The sequence below is a fragment of the Elgaria multicarinata genome, chromosome 3 (assembly GCF_023053635.1).
Source record: "Elgaria multicarinata webbii isolate HBS135686 ecotype San Diego chromosome 3, rElgMul1.1.pri, whole genome shotgun sequence".
Taxonomy (NCBI): Eukaryota; Metazoa; Chordata; class Lepidosauria; order Squamata; family Anguidae; genus Elgaria; species Elgaria multicarinata.
This window is the reverse complement of record NC_086173.1, coordinates 60,341,150-60,367,317: the sequence shown is the minus strand read 5'-3', so window position 1 is coordinate 60,367,317 and position 26,168 is coordinate 60,341,150. Positions and strand designations below refer to the sequence as shown.

The 26,168-nt window shown below is 41.9% G+C and overlaps 1 protein-coding gene across 2 annotated transcripts in view; it reads left to right on the top strand.

Annotated features, from left to right (window-relative positions):
• The window catches only part of NTN1 (netrin 1), a 137,707-nt gene that overhangs the window by 92,794 nt on the left and 18,745 nt on the right, over positions 1 to 26,168 (top strand). Inside the window, exons 3-4 of one of the 2 annotated variants that reach the window (XM_063120429.1) lie at positions 5,535 to 5,684; positions 8,639 to 8,692. In XM_063120429.1, the coding sequence (XP_062976499.1) occupies positions 5,535 to 5,684; positions 8,639 to 8,692 (204 nt within the window). The remainder of the gene's footprint in view (positions 1 to 5,534; positions 5,685 to 8,638; positions 8,693 to 26,168) is intronic. The other variant, XM_063120430.1, reaches the window with a different exon arrangement.

Genomic DNA, 26,168 nt, shown 5'->3' with positions numbered 1-26,168 from the left:
TAATGGTACTGACTTCCTGGCATTAGTCTGCAGTGTTCTTGAAAATGAAGGAAGAAGGACAAGAAAAGGGAGAACAAAAGGAAAGGAAAAGAAGAGAAGGAATCCATTCTTGCTCTGGAAAGCACAAATACAAAGTTTTGAAAGTTTTGTCACTTACTCTCTGTCATCTGTGAACTTCTGCAGCAGGGGCTGCAGCCCTTGCTCCTTCAATATTAATTCAGTAAACTAATTCAGTAAACAAACACTACAGAGAAGTACTGATGCCAAAAATCCATTCATTCTGCAGATGTCTTAAAGCTCTAGAGAAGCCAATAGTTTCATACGCGTCCACCCAGATTACATCTAATACAGTTTTGTGTCCAAGAAAGGATCAACCAGTCACTTTCCCTTTAGAACTTTTACACTTCCCTTGTCGTGATTGTCTGAACACAGCCAATGATGCTCTGGAACTTCAGTTCTGGCAGGTGGTCTCTTCCCCCAACTTCTCACTCTTGTCTCCTCAGGTTAAGGACTCAAATTCTCTGTTTCTATAAAGGGATGTGAGGCCACAAGTGAATTTGTTCCTCAGGCCTAGCATTGCTCTACAAGACTAGGGGCATGGCTAGACAGGGTGATATTCCAGGGATCGCACCGGGATCATTTCTGTACGTCCATATGATGCACAGGGGATCCCGGGAGCAGAGAGGGATGAGCCCTCCCTTACCCTGGGATATTGCCCTACAGTTTTATTCTGATTTTTCCGTGGTCTCAGGATGATCCCGACACCGTGGAACATGTGACCCAGCATTGCAGTTTTGTCCTGGCTCCTCGCAAGTAACCTTGAGGACCTGGGACCTGGGCACAGAGCTCCTCAGGAGCTCTGTGCCCATCGTGGGTGGGGTGGGGGAGAGGAATGGGGGTTTTGTCTTTAAAAAACTCACATTTTGTGCAGGAGTGCTCCTGTGCTTCTCTCCGATTAAAAAAAATAAAATGGTGGGCAAGACGTCCTCTTCCTCCTGGGACATTGCACACCATGTGTAGACGAGAGTGATGATCTCACGATCAGAAAGTCACAAGATCGTCGCCCTCCACCCCCCTCGTCTAGCCATGCCCTAGGTTACACGTAAAGTTGCTTTCCCCAGCACCCTAATCAAAGATTCTAGGACATCATCCCTTGGATTTTTAGGAATTTATGAAAGTCTGTCATATTTCCCCTTGCATGTCAAATGCAAAACAGAAAGATCTTTGGGGGAAAACAAGGATGAGGCTATTTCACGGCCCTTCATAAAGGCCAGAAAGACATCTGGACATAAACGGGACAGAGATTTCTTGGAACCGAGGCCGACCTCCGGTGTGATTCCCAGAACATTGTGCTGACATGTCTGCTAGACATCCCCTGCGACACAGCCCAGTCAGAAAATGGTTGAGAAATATTCAGGGGGTCCCTGCTTTGTGATTGTATCTTGATGCACGTGCTTCCAGCTCCTGGAGTGTAGAAGCTCTGCGCTTGCACAGATGCTCTTGCTTGTCATAGCTTTGGTATTTGGCTTCAGGAAACAGATTATTTCACAGAAGAAAATGTAAGCAGGGCCCAAATCAGCCACCACTGAAGAAGAGGTATTGTGGAGAGGGAAAAATCCAATGGAGTTGTTGTAATTCATAGGATGTCTAGTATCCATTATCTTTAGCTGATTTGAATGACCAAATCTCGGTCCAACAAAAAACAAAACAAAACAACACATACACCCCTAATTTCTTAGCTTCACGCTTGTTGCTGACATGTCTTGTGAAATAAAGTTATCAAATGAACCAGATGAAATTGATGAGCTTTTGAGCAAAAACAATCATAATACCGGCAGTACAAATCCACCTAGTTAATACCAACACTTAGCAACATAATTTGATGTCCCAATGCAAGCCACCAGAAAAACAATAAAGAAAGCAAGATCAAGGAAAGAAATTCTCAAGGAGGCTGTATTACAAATCATAATATTAATCAAAGGGGTTGAAAATGCAGGTACTGCCTCTAAGAAGAAATAACAAACCAAAATATTACAACAAACGTTTTGCTGTAGTAAGCATCACAAGCAATCAGTGATTCAGTGTGCAAAATCAGGACAATTTAATAATGTATATAAATATGGAGCCTTGCAGAAAGACAAGAATATTAATATAACAGGAATCTAAAGAATGAAAATCCAGACAATAAAATGCACAGGTGGTTTGTATTAATTCACACAAGAAGATTGAATGTGGAATTTTAGGGCAATGAGAAAGGTTGACAACCTTTTGGAGAATTCATAGTAGTAGAACTATGCTGCAGTTCTGTGTGCACTTTCTTGGGTGAAAATCGTACTGAATTCCATTAGAAGTAGGACTTCTGATAGAAAGAAAAATTGAAAGACCAGGAAAAACCCTAATGACACTTGGAGTTAATTGTGAGGTGCCAGAGTCACACATTCTACAATCACAGCCGTCCCTCACATGGTTGCGGAATCTGTTTTGCACACCACTACTTCTACAACATAACATGTGATGTGGAATGTACATGCATACATATGAGCATTCTCCACCACTGTCCCTTCTTGAATAGTGTATCTAGTTGCAATTGACTTGCTATAGCCAAAACCTTAAAATCAGCTTATAACCAAATAACACAATATGTTAAGAAATGAGAATCTTAAGTTGTTTCTAAGCAACTTCTACATCTCTTACATATACAGTGATAAAATACAGATCTGAAAACGATACACATACAATGTATCAGGCAAGCAACTGATTTGATAAACTGCCCTGGGCACCACCACAAAATGGCTGTCATGGGAGATGTAGCAAAGGACAAGTAACCTGCCTCAAAGACTGAATGCAAGGCAGAGGTGGGGGCTGATCCACAACACACTAAACAACTCCTTTGAACTCACAGTCTTCAACACCAACAGAAGCCTATTATGTCCCAGCTATCAGTAAGAAAACGTGTTAATTGAAGGAAATGTGGGAGGGATAGGTTACCATAGTGGCCGCCAAGAAAAATGTCTGGGAGCACATTGGTACCAACGGGCAGCACATTAACTAGCCCTATAGTACAAAGATACCAAGAGCTCATAAGCCAAAATGATGCTGATGAGTAAAAAGATGTAATATAAATGTAGCCAAATGACCTCTGAAGAAGCACCGCATAGTGTAAAATCATGCATCTAAGTAGCAAATTGGTTGAAATACTGACCTTTGCCCTTTACAAAGGTACAACTTCCTATGTAACAAAAAGGTGCTAATCTCAAAGTATGCATTTCCCCAATGTTACTCATCCTGTTAACTAGTCACATTCTAAAGCCATATCCAGCTTGACAGAAGACTTAATATTTTCTGCATATTTCAATGGATGTGAACACAGAGATTAGTGGTTGAAAATTATTGTGACAGAGAGATTTTAAAAAATGCATTTTTGGTGAATTGGCTTGACTAACATGTCTTTGGTTAGACATATCCCAACATGTCCTAGCATTGTTGACTGCTTGATAATGGGACTTCTAAACGTAAGACTATGAGCCTCCTAGTGAAAGAGCAAAAAGAAAAGGGGTGGGGGGAAAGCTCTAGACTAAGCTCAAGGCTGGGCCTAGATATAAAATTAGAGGTGGTACTTCAGAAATGGTTCGCATGACACAGTGGGTTATCATGGGTTAGTCAACCCAAGATTATTCACAGCACGGGAAGGGCACATGCAGCCACTGTTTTGGATATTTATTTATTTATTTATTTATTTATTTATTTATTTATTTATTATTAAAACATTTTTGACTCTGATGTGACTTCTGATAGGGGAAATCAGGGGTTACAGCATGTTGTGTAAACCCAGACATCATGAGTCAATTGAGGGTTAAACAATCCACATTTAACCCTCAATTACCACACTGCACGCACCATGATTAACCTGCAATGTCATGTGAACTGGCCCTTATTCATTGTGTTTGAATTTTGAATCACACTTTTGTGACACTGGAAATCTGAGATTATTTCAACTGAAAAGCAACAAGGAAGGAAAAAAAAAGTCCATCCCCAAAGGGAAAACACCAGATGTAGTCATGCCTAGAATAGACTGTTTAAAATCAAGAGGACTTAACTTAGGCCATAGCTAGACCTAAGGTTTATCCCTGGATCGTCCAGGGGTCAAACCTGTTCATCTAGGTGACACACAGGGGATCCAGTGCTCAGACAGGGGCGAACCCTGGATGATCCCAAGATAAACCTTAGGTCTAGCTGTGGCCTTAGTCATGACTAACTTGTCCCATTGAACTAAAAAGCATGACTATCTGCAACCAACCAAAAAGTTAAGAAGGGAACTGGAAAAAATAAACAAACACTAAATACTGGATATTATACATGTCTGCTGCTGAAATATATTAGATTTCCCCAAAGAGACATGCAACACCAATAAAAAATACTTGGTTGTCATGAGCCATATCATTGGATTACAGTTGTAATCCTATACCCACTTACATAAGAGTAATCCATTGAATTCAGTAGGTCTTCTTTCTGAGTAGACATGTATGGGATGATGACTTCTCATAATCATGCAGATCCTGACATAGTAGGCTGCTTAATCCTGAAAGCTAAAGAAAACTGTCTCAAAAAGTGTGCAAAAGTTCCTGCAGTTAGGTTGGAAAAGGTAGATAACGGCTTGTCAGAAAAAGTGATGGCTGTTCATCAAGATGGCTAAATGCAGCCTCCAGGTTTCACAGGCACACACCTTTGAGTACCATCTGCTGGGGAACAGCAGCAAAAGAGGAAGGATTCTCCAATGGGCATCTGGTTGGCCAGTGTGGGAAGCAGTGTGCTGGACTTAGATGGACCTTTGATTGGATCCAACAAGGCTGTCCTTGTGTTCGTAATGACAGAGGGTTCTCGGCAGGAATTTCTCTAGTCAATGGAATTAATCACAATCTTTAAAGATCCACTCAGTTTAGTGAATGTTCCAATGATATGCTAAGCAATGACTGATGTTTCAGTAACCTAGAGAGATGAGGAAACCGTTCCACTTCTTCCTGTCCCCACCAGCTTTGATGATTGCAGTTTCATATCAAGGCTGGAAGAAAAGAGTTTGTGTTGCCATGACTAAAGCAATGAACAAAGAGTAGAGATGCTGAAGTTGAATTATGGAGAAATAATCCTGGGTTCAAACAGGTATAGTATTGACATCCACTAAGGAAGCCCACCCAGAATAGTAAATGTCTGCCTTAAAACTTACTATTTGATCAATAATTTTGCAAAAGGCTCTCATGTGATATAATGTAAAGGATCGCACTGATCAGCCATCACTTTCAGATATTCTGGGAAAGGTTGCAGAGCTTCTAAAGCACTCATATAGGCTGAGATGTCAGGTGCAATCAAAGGTGAAGACCTACAGCACTGGCTGCTCTCATCCCATCCCAGTAGCACTGGTAGATCCCTGCTGCCTTTGGTTACTGTTGCTAATTGATAATGCGTATTCTTTTTGGAAAATCCTTCCTTCCTTACCAACTCTTCACCTCTGATCCTCTTGTTGTGTGTTCCCCCCACAGCATGTGATTGCCATCCCGTGGGTGCAGCTGGAAAAACCTGTAATCAAACCACAGGGCAATGTCCCTGCAAAGATGGCGTGACAGGCATCACTTGCAACCGATGTGCCAAAGGTTACCAGCAAAGCAGATCTCCCATTGCCCCCTGCATAAGTAGGTGGATGCTCTTTCTGAAGTCTATACCATAACATAATTAATCCTGAGTCTAGCCTGTTTACTAACACCCGATTGGATAGGCTCACGGTGTTTGACCTAAGCAAACTGCTGGCGACTCACACATTACAATTTTCATAGGTACTTCTTATTGATCCATGTTGTGAGCCCACTAAAACTAATTTTTCAAACCCATTCACTTTCTCTCCCCATCTCATGTACACTGTGGAAATTCATAGTGGAGAACTGGGGCCAATAGCAAGGAAAGACATATACAAAGTTGGAAACTAGAACAGTTTTAGTGGCTACACAATGTGACTTAGTATTATGTATCCATTAAACTCTGAAACTATAATGTGTGCAGTGGCCCTGTGTATTGTGTGTTTGGGTTTCATGGTGCATTTTTTCATGTATTTATGTATGTAAATATATAGATGGATTCTCTCTCTCTCTCTTCACACTAGTTAGGCAATGTGACTGCAAACAAATATACCCATTTAAACAAACAGCTGCAAGGTTCAAAATGTGATATGCTATATGATAGACACCCCTTTAGCACTTCCTTTTTTTTCTAGCAATGCCAACAATAAATTGCTACTATTTTTACTTCTGCTTGAGGTAGGATTCTGAGTGTAATAATAATATTTTTTAAAAAAATCTTCTAAAAGCATCAGAATGCCTGGGTTTTATCATTGTTAGGAGCTACTACCAAGAAGCAGCAGCAGCCTAAATGTACCAGTTCTGATAATCATACAACTTTGGTCCTGTACCAAACTGTTAAAAGGAGCTGGATGTTCACACAGCCCCAATAAAAATGAGGACTATCTGGTGGGCATGGGGGTGGGGTTTAAGCTGTTTTATTTCATGTAAGTATCTTGGCTTAAAACATATTAAACAGCAATGACAGCAAACTGCAGGTTCCAATTCTGCAAATTTTCCCATCTTATGGGCAATAAATGTGTCCTAGCTTGCTTAATTAGCCACTTACGTGAGTCATATGCTCACCTGTCCAGTGTAATTTTGGAGGGGGACTCATGGCTACTTCTGTGACCTGGATGAGGGTGAAAAGAGTACGGGGAGGGGAGAATCTTTTTACAGAAGTAGCTCTGCAGTCTTCTGTGGACATCCTTCTTCAATTCAAACGATTCACATGAAGATCTAGGCCTTAGCTAGACCTAAGGTTTATCCCGGGATCGTACCGGGGTCATCCCTGCCTGCTCCCAGGATCCCCTGTGTGTTATTTACATGAACAGGGATGACCCAGAGATGATCTAGCAAAGGCCCTAAATTATGTGATATATGTATCGGTCCTCAGTGGCCTCTACTTATGAATATAATTTTCACCGTATGTGCCCTTTTGGCAGGATGTACAGTGGTAATTCAGTTTTTCACCCAATGATGTGCTGCTTCCTGAATTCGGGGCTTTAAATGTGAGTCACCCAGCCTCATCGCTGTTAGTGGGAACCTGTCCACACAGTGGGAGGTAGTGGGAAAATTTTACTCTTGCTGCAGTAGTGTCCCCAACTAAAGCATTTCAGTATAGAAGTTAACAATATCCATTCACTTGTATGGGAGAAAGTAAAGGGGATGCACTTGGTAATAAGGGGGCAAACCCTATTTCATGCACCTGGGTGACAATTGAACCCTGTCCTACCTGCATAATCCCATCCCTTCATAGATCAGAATAGCCGTGTCCTGTTTTTTGTTTCTTGCTCACACTACAGTGACCACACTATCAGTGATGTCAGGGAGCCCCAGTGGCTAGCCATGAGTTGTGTGGGAAAATAGCATTTATTCATTTTTTTATAAACAAACATAACAAAAACGTCTTATTAAATTTGTGGATTAGCTGCTACTTGTAGTAGGATTGCAAAAGCATAACAACCGTTCCCTATTCACCTTTCCTAGTTTCTCCTGTTGCTGCTGTCTGTTGTCATTGCTGTTACTAGTTAGATTTATGATGCAGTAGATCTTAACAGTGTTGTACCAGGCCCTGCCTATATTTGCCTTTAAGAAATATTGGCCTAAAGAGAAAAAATGAAATCTCTTGGAACTTTGAAAAAGAAGCAGGGAATAGCCATATCCTGCCCACTCACTATACAGTTTCCTTAACACCAATGCAGAAAAAGAAGGTCATGGTTGAAAGAATCAAGTCTTTGCAAGAGACTCAGAACAGATTCTCAGCATGCTTTTCTATACATATGGAATATGCACAAAAATATACTCTGTTAGTGTTGCTTCATAAAGTACATGTGGTCCGAAGGCTTAAAATGCAGCAACCTAGTTATAGTAAAGTGGGCATATGATCCAGCAACTGAACTGAAGTGAAGCAGAACCTGGATGGGAGAACCCTATGTATGCTGCCTTGAGCTCCCTGGATATCCTGGATTGGAATCACCAACATGCATCTTTGAGTTCATATAAGGTGGGGTAGTTCATTCCTAGAAACAGATAGGGCTCCAGGAAACACATGTGTTACTCTTCTTTGATGCAGTCTTGATACATCAGAATCAATTGAAGCATTACTACTGTTTGCTATGATAAGTAGTAGCAGCCTGTCTTGAAAACTAGATATGGATGGTGAAGGAAAACTCTAGATCAATGCTGAACTATGGTCTATACACCATCCTTCCCCAACATAGTGTCCTTCAGCTGTTTTGGACTACAATTTCCATCAGCGCCTGTCAGTAAAAACAATGGTCAGGAATGATCGGAGTGGTCATGCAAACATCTGGGGGGTACCATGTTGGGAAAGGCTGCTCTACAGACACAGTTGTGGAATGCTCTCTCTGACCATTGAAGTCGCTTTTCCTCTGAGACATGATAACTTTTGCAAACACCCACCTTGTCCTTGAAAGTGTCCAACATATTTACTTTAGCTGGAGGAAATAACAATTCCACCCTTTCTTGTTCATTTTTCTCTTTCCCTGTCCACTTTTTCTTCTTCTCCACAGAGATTCCTGTTATTCCTCCCACAACTGTGGCCAGCAGCACAGAAGAACCTGCAGGTATGTTATTCTTTTGTCCATTCAACTGCTGGCCATGTGTTTGCCTTCTGTGACAGGATAGATTCACTGCCAGGATTATAGACACAATAGTCCAGAAGTAGAATACTGCTTAGAGCAGACCCATTGAAATGGATGGGACTAGTCATTACTAAAGTGTGCAGCAGCTGTAAAGAAGGCAAACTCCATGTTAGGCATTATAAGAAAAGGAATTGAGAATAAAACTGCCAGTATCATACTGCCTTTATACAAATCTATGGTGTGACCACACTTCGAATACTGTGTACAGTTCTGGTTACCACATGTAAAAAAAGATATTATAGAGCTGGAAAAAGTGCAGAAGAGGGCAACTAAAATGATTAAGGGGCTGGAACATCTCCCCATATGAGGAAGGTTACAACAGCTGGGATTGTTTAGCTTGGAAAAAAGGAGGCTAAGAGAAGACATGATAGAGGTGTACAAAATTATGCATGGTATGGAGAATGTGGATAGGGAGACATTTTTCTCCTTTTCTCAAAATACTAGCACCCAGGGTCTAGTATTCTTCACACAGCGCATAGTTAAATTATGGAATTCACTACCACAAGATGTAGTGTTGGCCACCAATTTGAATGGCTTTAAAAGGGTTTGGATAAATTCCTGGTGGAGAAGGCTATCAATGGCCACTAGCCCTGATGGTTATGTACTACCTCCAGTATCTGAGGCAGTAGGCCTGTGTTTCTGGGTAACATGGTTGGAAGGGTGCTGTTGCTCCATGTCCTGCTTTGTTGGTCCCTGGCCGATGGCTGGTTGGCCACTGTGTGAACAGAGTGCTGGACTAGATGGCTCCTCGGTCTGATCCAGCATGGCACTTCTTATGTTCTTAAAGTCCCACTATTTTTTCAGTGGGTCTACTTTAAGCAAGAATAAGTCAGGATTCATCCTATTGCGGCTGTAAATGATTCAAGGGTTTTTATTGTAGGGGGTTGGGGTCATAATAAGTTTTACCTATGTTTCATTTAGAATGAAAAAAATAATAACATAAAAGGTCAGGAGGTGATTTTCATCCAGCAAAAGGAAGAGAATTTGTGTAGCATTCTATGAAAATAATATATTATCACATACATCCTTTTCCTAGAATGTGTAGACATCTGGCTGGGTATGATCCATGTATCAGCTGACTTAGAGGAGCCTCACATGACCCAGTCAAGTGGGCTTAAGACACCAGTTAGGCTAGGAGGGAGAGGCCTGTCCTATAACTAGGCTCCTACTCTGTGGTCATTTTACTACATAGCTGCCTAGGAAGGAAGTGTGACATGCAAGCAGAGTGAATTCTGATGCATGTTTCACTCATGAATATTCTGTTGTCTTCTGCAGTGTTTACTGCAATAGTAGAAAGGTAACAAGAAAAGAGCTGGACCAGTTTCAGTAAGGTTGCCGGTCTTGCAAATGGCACTTGAGGGCATGGCTCTCTGTCTGGAACTGCAAAATCACAACACCTTAGCAGAGAGAGTTCTGTCTGGTGGACCTTGGACTATTGGTTTCCCTTCTTGGTTATCTTTATATTCTTGTTGTTTGTAAAACTGTTTGTCATCCCTTCAGATAATGACTTAAAAAGAAGACACAAGTAGGAATGGTACTTTTATTTATTTGGGGAGGAATTATTTTTAGGCAGCCTGTTAACAAAGTTCTCTATGCAACTAGAACAGAAAGTTAAAAATACAAAACGGAGCTGTTCTACCTTCAGGCAAAATGTGGCAGCTGATTTGTGGAGTTATGCAGGCTCAGCAAATTGTTATTTAATTTATTATTGTATTTTTACCAGCAAGGAAGGGGTGTCTGCTGGATTTTCTGCCTCAAGTGATAAATAACTTGGCTAGCCTTAGGTACTATGTACCTCGACGTCTGTATGTGTATGGGGGTGAGGGTGCTATTTCGTGCTCCACCTCAGGCAGCGAAATGTCTTGGTTTGGCCCTAAATAAAATTACAGTAAAGGCAAAACATAAAGCACCACAATATGGCAAAGGGCCTCAAACGTTGATAACTAGCAGCGTGCCAGTCAGGGTGGTAGGTGTGATGGGTGGGAAACTCTTCCCCAGCCCACAGCTTGTTCTGCAAGCCATCACTGGCAAGGACCATGGAAGGAACGGAGATCTGGACTTCAGTATAAATGAGGGGTTCTCCCCAACCTTCAGTCACAGGTGTCTGGATCCCTCATAGGGAGGAGCAAGCAGCACTGTGATTGTTGAACAAAAATGCCCGGCCTCCTCTATCCATTGGTCATGCTGAAGCATGACAGAGGCAGAAGCCAGAAATTGACTTTTTATAGGTGATAAGCAAGATGGGTTGGGGTAGTGAGGAGAGGGCCCTTATAGTACAGAAAAAGCTGAAGGGAGGGAATGTCTGCTTCTCTGTCCTTTGTCTCACAGACGTGCCAGAACATGACGCAACAGTGTGACAAAGAGATGGAAGCCAAGAATTGGCTTTTAATATACTGTATCGGGTTTTGTTTTGAGTCATATTAGTAACGTCATTATTGTCAACATTATTCATTATCATAGCCATCTGCTACTTTCAGTTTGGGCTAAAAGCAACAGGAATGTGCGTTTTTAATTCTCAGTTAATAGAGAATTATTAACAATCTGGAGCGGGAGTAGCAAGTACTCAAACCTGCAACCAATGAAAAGTGACCTGACAATATCTCCTGGATTCCTAAATTTTAAAAATTATTATTTATCCATTCCTTTGCATATATCATTTACAATGGAACAATCCATCTTTTCAGAAGCAGATTGTAGCACAAGGCGCCTTCTCTTTAGCAGCACAAGGAAAGTTCAGCCAAACTGAGCAATCTGATTGGCTGTGCATCACAAAGTGCTCGATATCCATTCAGCAGCAATTTCATTGGAGTTCTTAAGCACCTCTTAAATCAAGGAGGAGGAGCTCCTGTATTATTATTTTCATTTGATTGCCTGGTCAAGGCTTAGGCAGCTATGGAGTGTGGCACCTTTTGCATTACATCAATGCATACTTCTCCTAAAGTCTACAACAGTGTCTCTTGGCTACTTGGTCACTTAACACAAGTGCTACTAGCTGCCGTTGGAAGTTTAGCTGTGTCTGGATCATGCAGTCAGAGGGCTCTCTGAACAGTGCAACCCTAGAGAAGAAGAAATCCAGATGGAAGTTATTTGTAGCTGAGCACTGGGCAGTGTCACTTTGCTATACTTATTCAGAGTCAATGGGAAGCAATGGCTAGGGCATCAGAGTAGGGCTAGAGAAGGCTGCCATGAGCACATTATACGAAAGGTGGGTTATATATAAATACTCAGGCTGAAAGTGGCTCCATTCCCCCACCCCCAGAGAACATGGTGTAAGGAAAATCTCAAATAGAGCATGAGCCAATTTCAACTTTGTGTGAAAGAGAGAAAACACATGCTCGTTCTGCATCAGGGTTTGCTTTGTATATGCAATCTATATTTCCCTGGAAAAGCAATTCAATTCAGCATTCATTTGCTTTGATAAAATTGCTCTCTGCCAATGACTCAGGGACTCAGTAGCCATTGCTTAGATACCTAACAAGTTGAATATCAGAAGCATTTTTACTTCTCTCTCATTCTGTAATTCTACTCCTGGACCCCATATTGCTGCAGGAGAGCAGTCACAGCCAGGTGAGTCTTTTGAAAACTAGTGGCGTGTCTGTGACTGCTTATCTCAGATGAGGAATTGATTTATCATATTGACTATTACAGTGTATTTTATATGGAGCAGCCTTTGAAGACAGTTTGAAAGTTTCAGGCAGTATGAAATGCTGAAATTGGTCTTGTGACAAGGACAGGTCTCAGGAACCATTACTCCAAGTCTGATTCAGGTTCACTGGCTTTAGCTCCTGTTAGCTTTTGCTCTGGTTCAATGTACTGGTGGCAATCTTTAAAGTTGTATGAATTCTGGGGCCTGATTATCCTCAGCCTGTATGTCTTCTCTGTGCATTCAGATCAGTATGGAGGTGGTAGGATATGAGACTGGTTCATGTTCCTGGCTGCATCTTCTTCAGCATGGAGCCCACCTGTGGAATGCTCTGCCAACAGAGGCACATTTTACTGATTCAATGCTGTTTTTCTGGAAGCCCGTAAACATGAGGCTTTTAAAAATGGGCTTTGGGCAGTAGTTAGTAGCCTGGGAATTGTTTTTTTCTACCTTTACTTTCTGTGGCTGCAGTTTTATTATTTAGAGTATTTTTATCCCGCACCTCAGCCAAAAGGCTCTCGGAGCGGCTTACAATGTATCAATAAAGAAGACAGTCCCTACCCTCAGGCTTACATTCTAAAAAAGACATGACACACAAGGAAAAGTGGATGGGGAGGGAAGAAGGAGAAAATAAAAATAAATTAAGGAGACTGTTTAGGCTGGTGGGAAGGCCCTGCTCTGTCCTCTCATCTCCCAATGGAGCGGCAAACCAACAGCTCCTTCTTCCCCACAAGGTGAAGATGTTAGCCCTGGGGGGAGGGGTCCAACTGAAGCAGGCTCTGATGGTCCCTGCCTGCTTCAGTCTCCCTCGCATCTTCTTCCCCACAGGGTGATGGATTTATCATGGATTTAAATGTTTTCAGTAGTAATAGTATTTTTTATAATGACTGCATACTGTTTCATGTGCCACTTTGATGGTAGAGAATGAAGCATATAAAGTCTAAATAAATAATTGAGTTCAGGAAGAAATGTTGCCATAACTCAAATAGCATTGATTCTGGGCTGTGTGTTTGTTTTGTCATGTGATTGGTTTTAGGTTTGAGTCAACTCACTCTATTTGCTCCATAAGCACCTTTCAGCAGTTCATCTGTTCTCTCTGCTTGTAGCACCTTGTGCTCTAGGTTGTCTAAGTAAATCTGTGAAGGGAAGGTGTGTGGTTCTGGCTTCAAGCAGAGGATTCTACTGTTGGATTAAGTGACTTTGGAAATGGATTGTTTCAGATAAAGAATGTGAGTGACGTTAACTGATTATTTCATGTGATGAACTTGGCATATAAGCTGTATTACGAAGACCAGCATGACTGACATCTTTTGATGATGCACCTGAATCCCCCCTTGCTGCTTTCTCCCTACCAGCTGTTGTTAGTGTCAATCCTTTCTGACCACAAATTCTTTCCTATAGAATAGAATTGCTGCTGTTGAAAAGGCCAGTCTGCACACTCTGGGCAGCCACTGGAAATATTAACTGGAACAATTCTTTGCTCTGTTGCAGGGCTAGGGTTTCCTGTAGGGCTTATCATGTTCCCAACATTTCCCACAAAGTATAGGAACAGAATGTTGTAAGATATGACCTATTCTATCTTGGCTATCATGATGCTTCATTTGCAACAGCTGTGATACAATGCAATTACGCAAATGCTTGAGCTGATCAGAGCTGGACAGGACAACAGCCCAGAGGACATACTGCAAGGAACATTCTTGCTCTGCCCCTGGAGACAGACTGCATTTGGCCTTTGTATTTCTGAGTTTTGTAATTTCATATAAACCTACTCAGAGAGAGATGGATGGGAATGGGGAGAGTATTCTAGTAATTTTCCTAATAATTAGGAAAGTGATTCTGGAATGGCTGTGTTGACTGACATTGCCCCTAACACCCTATATATTATATATGAAGGAATTCAAATTCTGGAATTATACTGGGGAATTATATTGTATAGACATTTCAGATGGTATGCAATCAGGCTAAATATAAGTGAGGAAGCTCATCCCTTTCTTGGGAGTAAGTCTCGGTTGGACTTAACTAAGCAAGTGTGTATAAGATTATTGCTTTGGAGACATTTACATTTGACATGGACAATATTTAAAAAGATGAAAAGTAAAGATTATAGTCAGTTATAGTCAGAACACAAAGATAATCAACAGAAAAATGGGAAATTCAAATACTGCCATAGTGGGAAATGGGAAATTCAAATACTGCCAGAGTATCTAAATGAGATACTCTGATGCTTGATCGTATGCGCAAACTCCAATGTTGAGAGTTACAAAATCCTCAGCAGCTCCTTGTTTCCTGCCTCTCCTGTTATTCTCTTTAACAGGAGATAGCCCAAAAGTGCATTCAGCAAGTTAAAGCTGTCCCCCTGCTTTCAACGAGAACATTTCACAATGGAGCCCCATTACAATGGAGGATGCCAAAGGTCATGGCAAGGGTTAGAAGGCGCCCACCAGGGGCTATGACTTGCTGTCAAATACAAAGCAAAGTTCTTTGCACCCCCCAACCTCTGGGTTTGACCCTTTTCATTCTACTTTGGTTTTGTGGGTGGACATGGCTACTTTGCAACAATAGGACATCTTGATAGAAGCTGGAAGGCAAGGAAACAGGTGTGGGTGCCCTTGACTACACCATTCCATTCTCTTCCCAACACCTCCCCATAGAAGAAATTTTGGTTTCCCATATTTTAATTTCAAATTGATATGCATCTTTGATATACCCACTATTTTACAAAAGTATTCTAACGTTCAATTATTGTGACATACTCTTAGGGTGTGTGTGAGAGAGGGAGGGCAGTTCATTTATAATGCCAAAAATAAAATGGTTGTTTCAAAATTAGAGGTCCCACATGTACATTTGCGCTCTCTCCCCCTCCAGAGAAAAAGAAATGAGAGCTGTCACAGACCTGCAGTGCCCTGTTCCATGAGTGGAAGGGAGATCAGACAAAATTGTGTTCTTGTATTCTTTTTGCTCAACCCTTCCTGTGGCCTTTTCCACTGCCACCAAGTGGAAATCTTTTATTTATTTTATCTACCAAATCAGCCATAAACCTCCCTGAAACTCAGGTATCTACTTTAGTCTCACCCCATGTTAGACTACAAAATTTTTGATAACGAGATTTAAATTTTACTGAAGTAGTCCTTGTAAAAATGGTCTAGAAAGGAGATATATATCAGCCCCTGGTGTGCTGAGATGGATACCTGGTTAATTATTATTTTGTAGTCGTGGAGAGAGCCCAAAGAGCATGGCAAGGTCTCACAGTTGATTGTTAAATCATTTTAACAATCTTGCAATGTTTCTAAAAGATTCAGCTCACTTTTAAGTTAAACGCTTCCATCTTGTTTCTGTTTTTCTCCTGCAAATAAGGAGGCATTGCAGACAATCTACTGTGTGATCAGATGGAAAGCTGGCTTCCTGTTTGTCTTTTTAGCTGGGCAGACCGGAAGTTCTTTGCCAGTATATATCCTTCAAGGTAGCTATAATCAAGAACTCTTGAATTTTCCATCAGCCTTCTTTTCATGAGTACACTCTTGCCAGCTATCATTTAGCAATCTGTGAGGAAGGGGAAGAAGCGTAGTAAAAAGAAAAGGAAAGCTTCCTGCTTGTTTACAATGATGTCATGGCATAGCCTGGGATACATTCTCTTGGGCTGTAAAATTGTGGGGGCAAGAAAGGGCCACAGGCAGGTTTATTCATGGAGCCTCAGCTCCCAGAGAAGCCTGCTCAAGCCTTGCGTTCCATCCTGGCAGCCCCAAGTGAGAGGCCGTAATCTAATTTCATGCTTTATTTGCGCCAATTTGTTTCTCAATCAATCTTGCTCAGCAAGAAGAAAGGCTATTACTGGGGGCTCATTTGTTCGGTCTTGTTCCAAGGATGAGGTTAATAGCAGTTATGCTTTTCTGGGATTGCTGCCGGGTTCATGGAGCTTTGCTTGTTCACTTCAGCAACCTGTTTTGCAACCGAACCGGCACATCCTCCTGTGCGCTAACTTTCCATCCCAACTGCACCGGAACCAGTGTGCACAGCAGAGCCCTGCAATTTGGCTTCAGCAGCATCTTTGTTGAAAGACAAACTCATAGGAATCCCAGTGAATCCCAGTGGCTTAAATTGGCAGAGGGTTCCCAGCCACTCCGGACATTCTGTAGCCATTCTCCCCATGTTTTGGGGTCTCATCCAAAGGGGTGAGATCAGTGCTGGCTCCACACCCTCCATGGGCCCTCTCCCTTGGTGAGTCTACTTTCTCACCACCATTGCCACCAGCTGCTCTTGCTCCTCCTCCTCTTTCTCATTGTTGCTACTGCTTGCATGCTTGACAGGCAGAGAGCCAGTGAGCAAGGAGGCAAGGGCATCTACTGCTCCTCTTCCTCACCAGCACCATTGGCAGGTGAACAAGCAGGTTGCAACGGTGAAGTAGAGGAGCAAGTCCAGGGAGTCCTTGCCAGTGTGGGCCTTGGCAGGTGCTCAATCACGACACTAGCCCTGGAGGAGATGCACATTCTGCTTTGGGTAGTTGGACGTTCTTCCAAAAAAGGGATAGACACACTGGGGAAGTGCTTAAAAGAGACATGCACATCTCTCCCGCTTTGTGTGAGACATGGAAGCAAGGGCAGAGGAAGCATAAGTCACACTTCTTTAGAATGACCAAAGCTGTGGCTCAAAGAAAGCTAGTGACAGCAAATTAGGGCTCGTCATCGCTAAAGCTGTAACACTGCTCTAGTGAATCAGTGGCTTAAATATATATGTGACCAACCTTTCGAGATCATTGGTGCATGTTAATCTGTATCTGCACAATATAATTTCTTTATGTAGATATAACATGGAGATGGTTCATACATAATAGTGGCTTCCCCAATCACTTCAAAAGCAGACAGGGCCACTGTCAATCACTTCTGAAGCAGGCTGAGCTCCAGTCACATAAAGGCTCTGTTTGTGTGGACTAGTACATCCACATGCATGCCGTGCATGATTTCTACAATGGCAGTGGCTCTGGTTACATGTACAGCTTGTTATAAATGACACAGCTACATAAATATATTTGTAACATTTATATCCTATCTTCCCCCCAAGGAGGCTTACATGATTCTCCTCCTTCCATTTTATACTCTCAAAAACCCTGTGAGGTAGGTTGGGCTGAGAGTCAGTGACTGGCCCAAAGTCACCCAGTGAACTTCCATGGCTGAGTGGGGACATGAATCTGGGTCTCCTCAGTGACAGTCCAACGTTCTAGCTATCACGTCAAGACTGCTAGTATATGTCCTGCATATTGTCAGACTGAGGGGGAAAACAATTATTTATTTGGTTTAGTGTCATATCTGGCCATACTGCTACAAAGCAGGTGAGTCAAAACCAGCTGGTTATTGAAGGCGGCACACTTTTATTTTACTTCCAACCACCAGCTGCTGGGAGTTTTAAGGAAAACTGGATGTATTTAGCCAAGACAAAAGTAGTTTAAATTAATGTTGTTTCTGGTAATGAATTAAACTCTTAAAAATATTCTTAAGCCCTGTGCAAAGAGTAAAATAGAAATATATCTGCTACAGTGGCTTACAATCTAAAATAGACATACAAAAGGGGGGGAAGCAGGGGAAGAGGTTAGACTTTCAGAGGAAATATAAGTGAATAGAAAATGGTTCCCAAATCAAGATCTACATGCAAAGGAGCAGTTGGTACATTGTTCTTTGTTTGGATGGGGTCTTTCCTCTATCACTGGCAAGACTTTAGATTTTTCTAAATTTAAGAGAGGTATGAGATATAATAAACAGATGCCAGAGCCAAAGGAACAAATAAACTTCATTTTCTCTCCATCTTGATATGAAGTAAGTTCTGTATAGAATCTTGTTTATCAGGGCAGCACAACAAACTGCCTTCTCTGTAGTTAGGGGCACACCACAGCTCATGCATGTCACAGTTTTTGTGTGTAATGACTTAAATAGGAGCTTCATGTTAATCCTGATCTTTAAGCTTCTCCTGTGGAAGAATTTCCTCATGTGTAAAGTGGTTCTCATGCAACCTAAGGCCAGCTTTCTGGTAGATTAATCCAGGTGGTGTGCCAATGGATGGTTCCAAGGCAGAGACATTGCACACAATTTCCTGCACAGGAACCCCAACTCAGCCCCCACCCAGTCTGCATGAACAGTCACCCTAAGTTTGCTAAGATAAAGGGAGGATGAGTCAATGAAATGCTTAAAGCAGAAGAACATTTGGAGGAAATTGTACTTATTTGGCACAGAAAGCAGACACTGGCCCTGTGAAAACATTTTTACAGTCACCCATGGAACCGTTTGCTGCTCTGAAGTTGATCTTGAAGATATTAAAACCAATAAACTCACTCCAAGGACAGATTGAGCCTGAGCATAAAATCGTAGAACTGTAGGACTGGGTGGGACAGGGCCTAAATATCACTGAGTTCAACATCTTGTACTAGGAGGAGGAAGGAATCATTGCTAATGGAATCAACCTTTTAGTTGAGCTGGATTTTCACACAGGGGAGAGAAAAATATTATGCCACAGCTTCTGCTAGAAAAAGACCAAAGTTAAAAAGTCATATGCCAGGTAGCAGCTTCCCTGGTCTTTGAGGTATTTTTATGCTCTACCCTTTGACTTTTCCTCACACCCCTTCATTTCAGCATTGGCTAGATATTTATTTGTTTATTTTATTTATTTACAATATTTATATACTGCTCCCCACTGAAAATTTCAGAGCGGTGTACAAGGTAAAATAAAATAAAAACAGAATAAAACACTTTAAAATAGATTCTAAAAGAATGTACAATGAACCATGGCTGGTCATTATGGAAAGGCTTCCTGGAATAATGACATTTTCAGGAGGCGCCGAAAGAAATACAAAGTTGGCGCCTGCCTGACCTCCAAAGGCAGAGAATTCCATGGTGGGCCATGTGTCTCATTTGTGCTTTGGAAGGTTCTGAAAAAAAATCAGTAGTTTATCAATAAATGGCCATTCTACCTAAATTTATTTGGTTTTAGGGCACAGTGAAACCTAAAGTTGAGGCGTCTGCCTCTGTGATGTGATCAGCGATACAGAAAGGACATCGGCTGGTTTTCTCTCTCCCCTTTTCCTGTTCCTCAAAGCAGGACATTTTTTTTGACCCTATGCTCAATTAATGACACCATTCCTTCTTCTTGTGCACTTCCCCTTGCATTCTGTGCCTCATGCTGAAGTCGTGGCCTGCTGCAGGATTTGGGATCAAGACGCTTCTTATAAAGGGGTTTTGAGACTTGGCTCTGCAGCTGGAGAACAAAGCAGCTGGAGCATGCAGTTCCACAGGGACAGGATTAACTTGAAGCTCTGCTGTCTGTTGACTTGCTTGCCTCTGTTTTCACTATGTGCTTTAGATAGAGCACAGTGGCTACCCAAGCAAAAACATTGATTCCCATTTAATGAAGTGCATCCACTGGTTCAATTTCCTATTCTTCCCCTCCCTTTCAACTTTTGGACCTTCCCTGGAGGATAACTACCTCCTACACACAGTGTGTGATGTAGTGCAAGAGAACAATAGGTTTGGCAGGAATGGGCCATGCTGCTGTCTTGTAAAGATCCTAACAGTGTTCGGTTCATCTAGCTGCAGGAACAGAATCAACTCCAAAAGGTCAGACCTGAAGATTGCCTTATAGGTAACATTTATGTAGTATGGAGATTATCTGTAGTCATCTGTGATCTTCCTTCTATGGGTTGAAAAAATATATATCTTACAAGTCATATAAATATAGTGTTACCTTGCTTTAAACTGCACCAGTCTGAAGATTAGCAAACTTTCCTACTTCAGCTCACCATCTGAAAACCATGTGTATGGCATTATGGTTGCCACATCATCTATGAATGGATACAGTTATGTCTCCGTGATTTTCCTTTCCCAGTTTGTTTTTGTGTGTGACTGTTCCCAAATCACAGAGCAGCACAGCAGTATGGATCGGTTGTGAGAGAATAAAATAGTAGATGATGATGATGATAATAATGATGATGATGAAATGGTAGGGTGACAGATAAACAACCTCAGCTAATGTACCCCAGTTATCCTGGCACAATTCAATAGAGAAACAAAATGGGAAGCAGAAGATGGAATAAAACTGATGTGCTGTGAAAAACATAAATCCATCTGCCACAGCCAACTACCTACAACCAGAATCACATGTACTGCAAACATGGCCATTATGTGTCTCAACATTGTCTGGCATTCCATCTAGGATGATGCATCCCAGCTAACGCAAGCAGTGCACTTTATCATAGGCTACAAATGTCACAAACGCTGTTATTTAAGAAGTGTTTAGTGCCACATGGTTTCAGCACCATATATTTTGATTATCCCATGATTTCTACCTCTATAGCCTCATCTACACCAAGAAGGATATTGCACTATGAAAGTGGTATATAAAAGGCAGGAGCCACACTACAACTTTATAGCAGTATTGAAGTGCACTGACAACTGTTGGGCCCCATTGACACATACCTTATACTGCATTCATACTATTATTTATTTATTTATTGCACTTATATACCGCTCCCATAGCTAGGGCTCTCTGGGCGGTTTACAGAAATTCTAAAATTAAGATAAAAATGAGTATACAAAATTTAAAATTCTAAAACACAGAACATACACACATAAAGCATTAAAAACCATTAAAAAACTAAACATGTGGGTGATTAAGATGTGCCGCCATATGCCTGGGCAAAGAGGAAAGTTTTAACCTGACGCCGGAAAGATAGTAGCGTTGGTGCCAGGTGAGCCTCGTCAGGAAGATCATTCCATAGTCTGGGGGCCACCACCGAAAAGGCCCTGTCCCTCGTTGCCACACTCCGAGCCTCTCTCAGAGTAGGCACCCGGAGGAGGACCTTAGATGTTGAACGTAGTGACCGGGTATATTCACGTCGGGAGAGGCATTCCGTCAGGTATTGTGGTCCCAAGCCATGTAAGGCTTTATAGGTCAAAACCAGCACCTTGAATTGGGCTCGGAAACATACAGGCAGCCAGTGCAAGTGGACCAGAGCAGGTGTTATATGGTTGAACCTTCTGGTTCCCGAAATCAATCTGGCTGCTGCATTTTGCACGAGCTGCAGCTTCCGAACCGTCTTCAAGGGCAGCCCTACGTAAAGTGCATTGCAGTAATCTAACTTGGAGGTTACCAGAGCATGGACAACTGAAGCCAGGTTATCCCTGTCTAGATAGGGGCGTAGCTGGGCCACCAATTGGAGTTTATAGAAGGCACTCCATGCCACTGAGTTCACCTGAGCCTCAAGTGACAATGATGGATCTAAAAGAACCCCCAAGCTACGAACCTGCTCCTTCAGGGTGAGTGCAATCCCATCCAAAACCGGTAGAACACCCCCCATCCTGTCAGCGGAATCACCTACTAACAACATCTCACTCTTGTTTGGATTGAGTCTCAGTTTATTAGCCCTCATCCAGTCCATTGTCGCAGCCAGGCACCGGTTCAACACATCCACTATATCCTGCTTGGTGTGGCTCCTGCCTTTTATATACCTCGTTCATACCACTTTCATAGCGCAATATCCTGCTTGGTGTAGATGAGGCCTATATGAATACCATCCTGAGAGCACAGACAATAATATGCTGGGCATTCTCTGTTCAAGGAGTAGCAGTTCAGAGAGGGTGGGGCTGAGGATTGCACTGGCAGGGCTATGTGTCAGTCCCGCCCCCCCAACAAATAGAAACACCAATAGTGGGCTTGTAATATTGCTCACACTCACAAAAAGAGAGGTGGTGGTAGTGATTTGTGATGGGACCTTTCAGAAAATAACCTTAATAAACAAACACATTGGAAAAAGGTGTTTAGCTGTGAAATTGCTCCTGACATGTTCTTAAACTGCAAATAAAACAAAACAGCTGCACCACATATCCTCCTGCTTTGAGGATTTTAAAATGCTAGGTGGGTGGGTGGGTGTTAAATGTACTATTTCCCAAAACTCTCTTGTTTTGACTGAGAACAAGATGTGGCTTACAAATTGCCAAGCCTTCTTTTATTCAAGAGGACATACAATTTCCTCCATCTTGGGAAGCCATGCTTGCACCTTCCTAGGACCACAACTGTATTCTAATCAGTGTTATGTGCCCCGCTGGTGCTCTAGGTTCAGTCCTGCTATTCTCCCAGACTAGCATAAATTGGCTTCCATTTGCTGGGCACTGGTACTCTGACCCTACCTTCGCAGGGCTGCGGCCACGTTCCACGGGGCTTCTTCCAGCTCACATTTTCCTTCCTGGAAACACACAGAGCTTGGTCCAAACAAAGAGCTCAGGCGAAGTACATACTTGCTGGAATTCCTTGCATATGTGCTGTATTACAGTGAAAGAAGGAAACAGGAAATAAAAGCATCTTCTGTTGCAATGTATCTGCAGTACTTTTTCAGCTCTATGCATAACAGTTGGCTCTGCTCTAAACCTCAGGAACAGAAGCTTAAAGTGCAGAAGGGTGAATTATTCACTTCACAATTTTCCTGCAATTACTTATGCATATCTGTCTGATATTGGTTGCTGTTGGAGCCAGCATGCTGGAGATAGAATGCGGCCATGTTCCGGCAAGATAACAGCTCTGTCCTTGTAGATAACACACACTATTCTTGCTGGGCTGCTTTAATAGTCATATTAAAGACTATGAGAGGTGCAAAGAAAAAGGCAGAGCCTCTGGCAGGAGAAAGGCAGGAAGTGTTTGGAGTTACATTCTTCCACCCTTCTCAAAAGCTTCATATAGATGTCAGCTTTCCCCAATGATGTTTGAGGAGAAGATATCTCTGCAGTAGACATATCAACTACTAAGGGGTTTTAGCTGCTGTTGCGAATTTTCATTGTGCAGCCTCCATCACTAGTCTATTTGGACCAGCAACAATTAGTATGGAGATTACAATAATTTCTGTGCTGTTTGTGGAGGCTTGATCAACTTGTGGATGTCAGGTGTGATGAATGAGAACTACTGGTATTTGCAAAACTCTTACCTGAAAGTGCTGTAGGTTGTGCCCTGATCTGTGGAGCTGTTATTGCTATGACTCCCTATACACTAGTAAAGTGAAGACGAAGTAAGGAAGAGTTGTATTTACAGATAATGATGATTGTACCCTTCAGTTGCAAATCAGCTATCATATACATCTGATACTGCCAGATACTCTAGATTAATCTGTGGTCCTAAACAAATTGACTAAGTAGCTAAAAACTCAGTTGGACTTACTTCCAAATAGACATGTTTAGGATTGCACTGACAGAATATCAAATGCTTGGAGAACATTCATATGTCCAAAGAATATTCCCCATCATAATTCACAAAAGATAATTCATTTTATTCTTCTTATTATATTTGCCCTCTACCTGCAGTTTCCTTTGTCGCTGAGTATAAAGCAATATATACTCAACTTAATTAATAACTCAATTTAATTACTTTTCAGTACATCATATTAACTAAATACCTCTTCAGAACATCATATTGATGGGGTTAATAAATCATGAATATTTCTGGCGGATTCCCTGGGATCCAAGGAAAACTGAAGCTCTGGCTGATTTCCCAGGCTTTAGGGCTCAGAGTGCTACATGAGAAAATGAAGCAAAGCCAGCAGTATAGCCCAACAGAAGTTGCTTTCAGTGTAGAAGTTGGGGGGAAATAACATTCTAGGTGCTTCCAGGCTGAGCGTTCTTAGCATGAATATTTAGAAAGTTTTGTGCAGGTATTCTGCCTTGGTTCTTTTTTAAATGGATTTTCTGCAGTAAGAAAAAAGGTGGAAGTGGTAGGAAAACATGGGAGGGTTACGAGTGGAAGATATCAGCTTCTGGATTCCCCCCTGAAATCCCATAAATGAAGCATGGTGATTGTGCAATAAAAGCCACATCTGGGAGCACCCCCAAGAGAGAAGGGACATCCATAGCCCACTTTCAAGATACTGAGTGAAGGCTGAAATTTAGGCCATTGCTAGACCAGGCCTATATCCTGGGATTGTCCTGGGATCACCCCTGTGCATCCAAACGACACACAGGGGATCCTGGGAGCAGGCAGGGATGACCCCTCCATTTGCCTGGGAGGGGTCTAGCTAAGGCCTTAGACTGGCCAGGGGTCGCTTTCCTTTGTGAAGTCCTCTTAAGCTGAGAATCTTTCTTCCAAATGGCAGAGGAGGATGAATCTATCTGTCTCTGTCTATCTGAAATTATTTATAAGCTGCATTTAAGGGTGTAAGTCCTCATTTTGCATAGAACTGAATATTTGGGAAAGGTGAAAGTAAGCAAAAAGGACTGCACAGAAAAATAAAGTTGATTCACAGTGCCTTTTTAGAACTTAAATACAAGCGCGTTCTATATCTTATACAAGCACCGATAGTTATAAAAGCGTGCTTTCCTTTGAATTCCAAGCTCAAGTAAAATTGCTTTTATCTGTTTTGTTGTTTCATATTGTATATTCCAAAACCCCATTGTGTTGCTGCTTGTAAGCTTGGTCTCAGCTTCTCTTGATGGACTACTAAATAGGAATTGTAATGTGTGTGTTCACTTTAGTTGATGAAGGCTGTGGCAAACCTAATGACATCGTTTGAGTGAAGCTTTTCGGCATTGGCTTGGGAAAAAGAACCTAACCTTTCTTCAAAAATCAGTCTTATAGTGCAATATTATTCTTATCATAAAATGTCATGGAGCAGGACTGCAGCCTTTGATACCAGTAGACCAAGTGAGATCAGTTGAGATTGGTAACTTTTTAACATATTTGTTGTATCCTGTTAACTATTAATTTGAGCTCTGAGAAGTTTGTCCTCAGTAGGACCTGGTAGGAAGAGGAGAAGGGAACCAAGATGGAATGAAAAAAGTACTTTAATTATGGCTGTATATGGAGCTGGAGATAATGACTAAAGTGTTCTTTAGAAATACTGGTATTTCTTTCTAAAGGAGTAAAGAGCAGACACACAAAAGCTTCTCGCATTGTCAAGAGGACAACATCAGAACTATTCCACAGTGAATGGGTCAAGGATATTTGTGTGAGATTTGCCCAAAATGTGATTCGCTGTATAATAAAATAAAAAAAACTAGGAACAGGGAGGGAGGGTTAGTCAGGCTGCAGGAGACCTCCAGCCCCTCATTATAGAAGTGGTGTAGCAATGGGCAGATCATTTTAGCTGTCAGTATGTGGCTACTTCCTGTCTCCATTTCTCCTGCCTCCAGTCCTGCTGTGGCTGATGTCTTTCCACAAGGGACATAATAAATCTTATGCAAGAAACAGAGCTGTTGAAACTGTGCTTGCTGGTTTGTGTTGAATTATTTTTAATTTTTGGGCAAAACTCAGGTGATAGTCTGCAGTCCCAGATCTGGGCAATTCCTATATTCTTTGTGTTCTTTTCCGCACTGTTTTAATCATAATTCCAATTTATTCTGAGGGTTCAAGGAAGGTGGAAATATTTTTTAAATGATTAACAATGTAAATCTAAAAACTATTCAATCAAAAACATATTGGTTTAACTTTGATCATGTCCAGTCTAAACAAACAAACAAAATGTATCAAGTTCCACCCTCTGGAAAATGGAGGTTCACCAATGGACAGTTGTGTTATAGCTGGGGAGCAGCCTCTAATAGTGGATCTTTTTAGGAGCACCATCAAACGAGCGTTTTATCACACACTCATTACTGCCCACTCAAGGTTTTTCGTGAGTCCTTTTGACAACACCGCCTGCCTCCCATGCATCTCCCACGTCTTCTGGCGTTCTTTCAGTCACAAAATAGAACCCCAGTAAATCTGGTTTTCTGGGGGGGTCGAAACAAAATGTGCCATGTGCAG